The 9,329-nt window shown below is 37.5% G+C and overlaps 2 protein-coding genes across 2 annotated transcripts; both read left to right on the forward strand.

Annotated features, from left to right (window-relative positions):
• Positions 1-4: 4 nt before the first annotated feature.
• pmf1 (polyamine modulated factor 1) lies at positions 5-3,344 on the forward strand. Its single transcript, XM_085178658.1, has 5 exons — positions 5-299; positions 1,483-1,588; positions 1,969-2,069; positions 2,415-2,610; positions 3,145-3,344. Exons 1-5 carry the CDS (start codon positions 88-90, stop codon positions 3,208-3,210), a joined length of 681 nt encoding a protein of 226 aa, XP_085034784.1. The 5' UTR covers positions 5-87; the 3' UTR covers positions 3,211-3,344.
• Positions 3,345-3,383: 39 nt separating this feature from the next.
• On the forward strand, positions 3,384-9,151 carry med19a (mediator complex subunit 19a). Its single transcript, XM_085178650.1, has 6 exons — positions 3,384-3,736; positions 4,124-4,246; positions 5,669-5,802; positions 5,959-6,055; positions 6,142-6,236; positions 7,372-9,151. Exons 1-6 carry the CDS (start codon positions 3,517-3,519, stop codon positions 7,435-7,437), a joined length of 735 nt encoding a protein of 244 aa, XP_085034776.1. The 5' UTR covers positions 3,384-3,516; the 3' UTR covers positions 7,438-9,151.
• The last annotated feature ends 178 nt before the right edge of the window (positions 9,152-9,329 follow it).

Raw genomic sequence — 9,329 nt, forward strand, 5'->3', positions numbered from 1 at the left:
AATGGGGGCGGCGGCGTCGTTTCTGGGTCCGGCGGCTCGCCGTAGATTTGGCGGGCGCTGCAAAACATAAACAGGGACAGCTGAAAAATGGAGGAAAGTAAGTCAGCAACAGAAGTGCACAGTGCAGGTAAAACTGGTGCGGAAGATTCAGCTGAAAGCCAGGCTAATGAAGCGACAGGAGAAGCTTCCTCACAGATACCGAATAAACCGACAGCGGAGGCGGAGGCTCGGTACAAGAGGATGAAGCTTTTTGACAAAGTCATGCAGAAGAGCCTGAACAAGTTTATCGAAGATGTCAGGTAACGTGTTGGGTGTTGTGTTTATTACCTTGTTTTTACGGTAAACTACACGTATGTCATGATATTACCTCTGCACGAAGGATATAAACAGGGGTGAGAGCTGGTTTGAATGTTTCTCATCAAATAGTTACAAAGGTGGTGGTCATTAAATAAACAGTAAACCAAGTGTGAAGATCTCATTATTAGAACACATACAGTCTTAATTTATCTCAAGTGAGCCAATAAAACTCCAGTATAATAACCTAGAATACCCCAAGAGTATATATAAGATATTTCCTCAAATTATCCCTAAATTTAGGGGACTCACTGTGTCACAACACCGAGGCATTAAAAACAACATAAAACAAAATAGCTTAAAAACCCTGGAATAGCGAGATTAATTTTAAAAAGTAATACAATAAGGGACTTAAAAAGTAAAACTAACAACTAAGTGGAGGTATTTTGGTATAAAGGGGAAGTTTCTGATTACTATATATAGTGTTTTAGTGTCAAGAAGTGTTCTAAAAGCTTCATATTTAATGAACCTCAGCTTTAAAAAAAACATTTGATGAACAGCTTACTTGCAGTTCGTGTCGTTTCTGGGGAAAAAGCAGAGGGAAGCTTGTTGGGAATTGTGCAAAATCATAGGGTTATTTATTTATTTTTTTTTAAATAAATAAATAAAAATAATGGATGGAGGTTGGGCTGTTTAAGAGCCCTAGCATTTTTTTTTCATTTTACATTTTTTGTTATCTAGAAGACTACTTATGATCACTTATGATAAATATTGGACTTGAATTTGACATATTTCCTTTTAAGAAGTGTATCTTTCCCATACAGATTTTTTTTTTTATCCTTGCACATGTGAGATAGTGAGATAAATTGACAAAGGAATGATCCTGTGGTGTTTGTTAGCAAGAAATCTATAATACAATGATTCAGAACTCTGGTTTGGGCAAATTTAACACTTCAGACAGGCACTCTGTTATGATTATTTTTTATATTTATATTATTTTACTTACAGATGAAAACCAAACAGTTCCATTGTCCTCCTGTCCTCCAAAAAAGAAGGCCTATCCAAACATACTTTTAATATCACACAAGCAGTAGTGTCTTATAATGTCAATGATCTACTTATTCCTTAGCTATCATTTTCAGGAAAGGTCATATTTTGCTTCACTTTGTTCACACTGTTCTCTCACAGTTTTAACAGATTCGCCAGCATGTTTCGTCCACTGTACAGTAAGAACCCTCAGAGAATGGAGAGCATTCACAAGCAGTTCATAGAGGAGCTGCGGAGCACCATACAGGTCTGTAGCATATTACATTAAAACCCTGTATTAAAAAAACAAAAACAAATGGGAGGACTTCTGCCTCCTTTGTATTGTGTATTGCTTAGGCTGTATGTGTGATACACCTTTTTAAACATTGTATATATGACATTTATTACATTTATGACATTTATTGTCAATTTCCTTGCTGATAGCAGTAAAATGAGTATTACAAATTCTGCATCAAACTAAATGTTTAGCATTTTGTCATTCAACAGGACAAACCAAATAACTGTTCTGGGCAAAACCAACATTTGTATAGCTGTCCAAATACTCATTGTATGCCATATTCACTGATCTACTACTGGTCTTTATTTTCACTTGTTGACATAAAAGTTTGTGTTTTCCTGCTCATGAAGGAAGATATCAACAGACTGATTGAAGAAGGCCAGCTAGAGTTAAAACTGAATGAGCTGGACAAACTAGAGAGAGCCACCAAGGACAGTCCAGACCCTGCATGGTCAGTAAACCGCTTTGAAAACACTTGAACTTCTGAAATCTTAAGCATTTAATTATATATGCTTTGTGCATTTTCTTACCAAACTGCTGAAATTCTCTCTTTTCTTATTTTTTATTTAATTAAATAGTGATAAAGTAACTAAGTGGAAATATTTTTTCATTAAATGTACTAACTGTATATTTAAGAATTTCATTTTGTCAGTGAATCAGATTGAAAAGGTAACTTTGCATCTTGTATTATAGTTATATTGCCTTTCTTTACTACACTGCATATCACCACTGTGTTACTTCAGCTTTTTAACAATCAAAGCATTTTAATCCCTCATCATCTCAAATGTTGTCTTAGGCGACCAAGCGGGGTCCCTGAGCAGGACTTTTGCAGCTTTTTGATGCCTTACTATCAAAAGCAGGAGGCCTACATGCGACGGGAGCTGAAAAAGATTCAAGCAGAGAATGCTGCTCTAGCACAGAAGGTTCAGGGTGGAAGAGAGAGCATCAGTCAGACTGAACACCGAATTTCTGCTGCTGTTGATGAGTGGAAGGTGAGAGAGAAAGAGTAGATAATTGGCAGAATAGATATGACTTGTCCCTAATAGGATCCATGAGAAACCATATTCAGCATGTATGCAAGTAGGTTATAAACCGTGTCATTTCGATTTTATATACAAAGTATTCTTTGTACAGTACATTTATTTTGATGATCACATACAGTCTTTTTTAGCTGTTACATGTATATAGACCTTTTTTCTCATATTCTTACATTTGTGTGTATATACATCTTAGGTCCTTTTTGTATTATATTTTAAGATTTATTTGTTATACTTTTATTAAAAGCGAGTCAATGCACTGAAAATGCATTCTAATGCGCACTAACTGATGTTCTGAATAACAATAAAGTAGCTATTCTATTGTATTCTATGTTTCTATCATTCCTAATGAGGATGTTCAGTATATTTAGTCTCAGTGTAGCTTTAATGGTTTTATTTGGTAACTTGTTATAGAACATTTCTACTTGTAACATAAATAAATTGAGTGCTAATAGTTTTGTTATGTGTGTTCTTATCTCTCATTTTTAGGCATCAGTGACAGAGTTTGAAAGGCTGGCGTCATCTCTTTGCCCCGCTGATGTTTTTGATGTGTGATTTTCCAAATTACACAATATGTCCACTAACTTAATTGTACATAATGAGTTTGTTTACTGTGCCTGTTTGTTTGAAAATAAACACGACGTTTTGGAAATTGTTAGTGATTATAGTCCTGTATACACCGACAGTTACGGTACAGTGCGTGTTTGTTGCCTGCATTACGGTAAGTGGCCATGAAAAGAAGTGAGGAGCGGAGCGCTTGACACTCGAATTCACGGAGAACAGCTTCCTCGCAGATAGCAGGCCATAAGCTTGAAGAGCCCGGCATTTTCTTTCCATATAAATGTATTATTCAAGGTAGATATGACGGAAATGTTTTCAACTCTTTTCGGGTCAAATGAAGCTCAGGGACCACCTGGTTCTTCGTCTCTGGGTTTTGGACCGGGGAAGCCTCCACCGCCTATGCCGCAAAATCAAGTTGCCATGGCGGGTCAGATACCACCGCAGCTCGGGGATGAAGGGCCTGCTCTACGGAAGCCTGGAGCTATGAATGAACCTTTCTATTTACTGCGGGAGCTGCCTGGTACTGATGAATTCTTGTAACTGTTGGGTGGTTCGTGTTTAATTTGTCCTTTATTTAAAACTTTAGCCGAAATCTAAAGCTGCTTAAATAGTTTGTAAACAATACTAGCTCACGTAGGCTGACTAGCTGGTTGTGGGCTAACATTGAGTTAGCGGATTGTAGTTAGTAGCGATGTGTTTTTCAGTGAAGCGTTTATATTCAGTGTGTAACACAAATGCTGTAGATTTAACACCTTTTTGTGGCTTAAAATATGTTGTGTAACTACGGTTATTATGGGAATGAACATCCCTGAAGTAGCCCAGGTTCCCTTTGGAAATGGCCATCTATTTCACAAACATTTATGTACAGATTGGTTACAAATGATATGAATTTGGTGTGTGTGCTTAGTGGGGAACGAGTTAACGGGAAACACCAACCTCATCACGCACTACAACCTGGAGCACGCTTACAATAAGTTCTGCGGGAAGAAGGTGAAGGAGAAGCTCAGCAACTTTCTGCCAGAGTTACCAGGTGGGTGCGACAGTCACAGATGTGGTCAGCTAACTGTTTAGTAACAATCTTATAATGATCAGTGTTGGACAATAGCGGTAAAGCTTTGCTTTGATAGCTGTGAAATGTAATATTATAAAATATTGTAAAACCTGGGTTCTCACTGTCCTTTGGATACCGCTGACTGAGAAAAAGTCTTTAAACTGAGTTTTACTAAAGGACACATTGACAACTGAGAGTTATCAGAACTTGTTCGTATGAGCAACCACTTGGAGAAAGTGGAAAGGATAACTCCCTTTTAAGTGGAAGAAACCTCCAGGAGAACCATGCTCCAGCTGGGGTGGTTAGACTGGTGAGGGGAAAATGGAGACGGTAGATAGAGCTAGGACAATACAACCTATAGGAGGGAGTTCACATCTTATTGACATGCTGTAAATTAAAATAGATGCCTCACATCTGTTTCCCATGGCGTTTTTTGGTCCATGCAAAGGGTCAGTGTCAGTTATACAAGTAGTCTATCCTCCACGCCAGCCTGTTTCACAAGTTCTGATATCTTAATTGTTTGTCATTTTGGGTCATTTAATAATGCCAAATTAGTTCTGAAATAATGAATTATAAGTGTAGGTGTCATTCATGGGCCTGAAGATCCCAATTACATTATTGTGTGTTTTGGTTATCTAGTTTTAAGTGTACTATACAGGCTATACAAACTGGCTGCAAAATAAACTCATATTGGAAAAACACTTTGTAGTTTATCTTCAGCCATTTCTTCTGCTACGGCACAGGACATGAACAATGTGATGTGATAGTAAAGATGATTGTAATACTCCAATCACGTCTCTTGTTTTGGATCTTTATGAGTACTCTGATAATGGAGCTGTTAAACCATGATCCACAACTAGTTAATACAGATACAACATATTAGTGGGGATTTATGCTTCAGTGGGAATTTTATGCGTAGCTACATCATAACTGCAAACTTCTCTTAAAACGTTATGACATAACCTGACATGCACCTCCCATAGAAATTTAACTACATGTCAGGTCGAAGCAGTCTGAAACTATTGTGATTCTGAAACTATTGTGATTCGTCCTGTGCATTTCCAGCTACTTTTCTGCTGCACAATTTATCAGTGAGAGAATCATCATATCATAAGGAATAATATTCATAATATCAGTATAAGGACTCACAAATGTCAGCAAATTCCTGGAGGGATATTGTTGAAACTATCAGAATGGAGTGAATCTACAAAAAAGTGGAAAAACTAGAGGGATGCATGTGAAAAAAGAACTGATCACAACAAAGAGTGAGTGGGGACTTGGTAGGGGGGAAAAGTTGCAGCAGTTTATTTGTTTCTTTCTCTTTTGATTTGAATATTTAATTAAATTTACCTGTGAACATAGCTGAGCACTTATGTTTTGACCTTTTCTGCTTCTCTGCAGGTATGATTGACTGTCCGGGCACACAGGACGGCAGCTCATTACGCTCTCTGATTGATAAGCCTCCAGTGTGTGGAAACTCTTTCAGCCCACTGACTGGCGCTCTACTAACAGGCTTCAGACTACACACAGGACCGGTACATACTACACAATACGCTGCAGTATAAAGTGCACGCAGACATTTTCAACATCCTGACTGACACTGATTATTCAAATTTAACTGACATTTAAATGATCTTAATTCTCATATTTGCATATTAATACACAACTAATTTTTCATCACATCTTTGCAGCTCCCAGAACAGTACAGACTGATGCACATACAGCCTCCAAAGAAGAAGAGCAAGCACAAGCACAAACACCATCGACCGCAGGATCCATTACCACAAGGTATGATACAAATTTATCCACATGCATGTCTGCAAAAAGGTACAAATATTATCATTTCAATAACCTTTCTTATTTTGATGTCACAGAAACGCCGTCAGACTCTGATCCCAAGAAAAAGAAGAAAAAGAGAGATGATGATCCCGATCGCAAGAAAAAGAAGAAAGACAAGAAAAAGAAGAAGGTAAGACCATTTGTCAAACTTTACCTGAACTAGTTAGACGGATCTCATTATTATAGTCACTTCAGGTTTATTTTAATTTCTGTATTTTTTTTTTTTTTTTTTTTTTTTTTTAAAAGGCTACTTTTGTCTGATCTCTTATTCACAAGGGATCGACACTTCAAGTAGCTCCTCGTATTTGAGTCGGCAGATTTTTTTTATTTTTTTTATTTTTTTTATTTTTAAAACCAAAATCCCTTCCTCACACAAAAACAAAGGGATTTGTGTCTCTTATCAAAAGTGAGGATCTTTCACTTTTTAGGCAAATATGTAAACCGTTACATGTTTGCAAATGCATCATTTGATCTTAATTCAGTGAAAAACACCAAATGTGCAAAAAGTCGAGTTGCTACATAACATTTGTCAACCTGACCAACTGAACCAACCCCAGATCATAACACTGTCCCCACAGGATTGTGCATTAGGCACCAGGCGTGATTTATGCATCACTTCATCTGCTTCTCTTCTTACACCTGTAAGATGTGCCCATCACTCTGGAACAGATTAAATTTCGGCTCATCAGACCACATGACCTTTTTTTTCCACTCCTTCAGATTTTGGTCTTTATTCCTTCCTAGCAAATTATTTTCTTTCCAGTTAGCCTCACCGATAAGTGATTTTCTTAAGGCTACACAGCTGTTTAGCCCCATTCCCTTGAGTTCTCTTAAAAATTGTGCATGTGGAAATGTTCTTAGGTTAAATAAAAAAGATAACCATGACTTCTACTGCTGATTTTTGTTTATTAGATTTCATCAAACATTGTGAGTAATCCCTGATCGAAATAATTAAGCTTTTTTGCAATAAAGCATTGAAAAGTTCTTAATCTCCTCTGCTTTAACCTGCTAAAACAGTTAACATTAACAATATTCTGCAAAAACCAGATCCATATTTTCTCCACAGTTTTAGTCCTTTCTGAGACACCAAATCTCTAAACAAGGTCTTTAATTGTCTGTGCGAACCTCAATAATTTTAAAACCATCTGGGGTCCCACTGCAGATGTAGCCTCTCTAAACTCCTGCTTCATGTCACTCAGCAGCAGTGAAGACCACACCTGTATTCATCCTATAAGTGTGACAACTCTGTTTCTGCCCCCCCACAGAACCGCCACAGTCCAGACCACCCCGGCCTCGCTGGATCACAACCCAACAGCAACAGCCTCAGATAGACAGCCCACTGTGTGTATGCCTGTGTTTGAATGCGTGACTTTTGTAAGAGGATGTGTGTGTATTTTACAAGTAATTGTATTATTAAGAGTATGTTTAAAGAGAGAAACTAAATGTATGGTGTGCGAAAGAGTGAGTTGTGACAGGATGTGATGGAAAGATTGATTTCAGTACAGTGTAAAAGGCAGATAAGCTGTGTGGTGCTGTGGATGACAACGTGTGTGTGTGTGTGTGTGTGTGTGTCTCTCTTTAAAAATGTTGTAATATCTTTTGACCGTAATGCCAAAATTAAATAAACTTTGGTTACTATCTTGTGTCTTGGTCTGTCTTAGATTACGATCAGGTTTAAAATAATGATCACTCTGGCAACGTCTTGGCATTTGATCATTTATTCATATATCAAATGCACATGCTGGTTATAGTGATGCAAGATTTAATTTAGCTAAGCAGCATTTCAACACTAATCATGGAGGCAGTTCATCTAACAGTCTTTACAGATACAGCAAAGGACGTTTTCAAGACTGTCAAATTAAATTCAAGGTGGCAACTAATCAAATATAAAGACAAAAGCAGAAGCCATTAGCTTTTCAGACAGCTACTTACACGGAACTATAATACAACAGATGGTTGTTAAATATTTTAACATGACAAGAAGAACATAAAGAAATGGCATAAGGTAGAACCTCAAACTTTCAAATGCTAATCTATACAAAGTAATAAAAATTTCAGCCTCTATGAAGATTAAAGGTGAGTTTACAACAAATTGGACTTTACTGCAGAGCTAGTGCATAGTTTATATTAAGGCATTCCTGGTTTTTGTTCCTATACTAGCAACTGTTATCACAGTCCCTAAAGATGTCTTTGGTTAAGAGTAGGGTGTGGGGAACGTCAGGCCTCAAGGGCCGGTGTCCTGCAGGTTTTAGATGTGCCGTTGATCCAACAAGGATGATTTAAATGAGTAGTTCATTACCAGGCCACTGAAAAAATTCAAGCCATGTTGAATTTAGCCATTTAAATCAGCCGTGATGGATCAAGGACATATCTAAAACCTGCAGGACACTGGCCCTTGAGGCCTGGAGTTCCCCCGCCCCTGGTTTAAAGAGTAAGCTGTTTGCTAGAAGCATTAATCTTGCCTTCACTTCCATTGCAAAGAGCACAGGCACAAAGCTGAAATAAAAACCTCACGTCTAAGCAAGCGTGCAGAGTCAAGCAGCTGAACACGTCCTATGACCGGGAAAATGGTGTATAAATAAAATGACAAAACATAATGGAAAATCTACTGAAAGCTGCCCAGGCATTGAAATGGATTGAATTAAAACAATTAAAAATATACATTAAAGCTGATTGGTGCTGTAATTTGTGGACATTTGTGCAGAACAAACATGTACACAATACAATGACACAAGGTCATGTAGATCATGTACACAACACTTCGGAATAAAAATACATTTTGTTTTTGCCCGCCATTGGTTGAGACCACGTGCTGCAGCTAGATGGGTTTTTATCAAGTTAAAAATCACATTTACAACAAACAAGTTTGACCCCAGCCACTTCCTCCTCAGTCTTCACTTAATATACCTTACACAAAAATGTTAAGCAAGCGGCAGATCATAAAATACAAGTCACACCTCACACTTATTTACAAGACAATTTGCTGGAGGACGTTTTCTTTTCCTGCAATACAAAACTGAGCAGAATAAACATTAAATCACCCGAGCTTCCTTTAGAATAGGCTCGCTACAAAATAACATTAGCTGATAATGAAGCGCTTCCCTTTTTAATGCTACAGAAATTATAAAAACTACAGTTCAATACACATTTTATACACACACTAGTTCATTTCTGTGCATAAAGTAGTAGCATAAAGTAGTCCCCAACACTGACACACTGTGCG

This window comes from Neolamprologus multifasciatus, chromosome 2, assembly GCF_963576455.1.
Source record: "Neolamprologus multifasciatus chromosome 2, fNeoMul1.2, whole genome shotgun sequence".
NCBI lineage: Eukaryota > Metazoa > Chordata > Actinopteri > Cichliformes > Cichlidae > Neolamprologus > Neolamprologus multifasciatus.

What these genes read in the sequence shown, in the direction of transcription:
- pmf1 (XM_085178658.1), top strand. Translation starts at nt 88, where the DNA reads ATGGAGGAAAGTAAGTCAGCAACAGAAGTGCACAGTGCAGGTAAAACT. An exon ending in AAGTTTATCGAAGATGTCAG is followed by an intron (nt 300 to 1,482) that starts GTAACGTGTTGG and finishes GTTCTCTCACAG; the next exon opens with TTTTAACAGATTCGCCAGCA. An exon ending in AGCTGCGGAGCACCATACAG is followed by an intron (nt 1,589 to 1,968) that starts GTCTGTAGCATA and finishes CTGCTCATGAAG; the next exon opens with GAAGATATCAACAGACTGAT.
- med19a (XM_085178650.1), top strand. Translation starts at nt 3,517, where the DNA reads ATGACGGAAATGTTTTCAACTCTTTTCGGGTCAAATGAAGCTCAGGGA. An exon ending in TTTACTGCGGGAGCTGCCTG is followed by an intron (nt 3,737 to 4,123) that starts GTACTGATGAAT and finishes GTGTGTGCTTAG; the next exon opens with TGGGGAACGAGTTAACGGGA. An exon ending in GCAGGATCCATTACCACAAG is followed by an intron (nt 6,056 to 6,141) that starts GTATGATACAAA and finishes TTGATGTCACAG; the next exon opens with AAACGCCGTCAGACTCTGAT.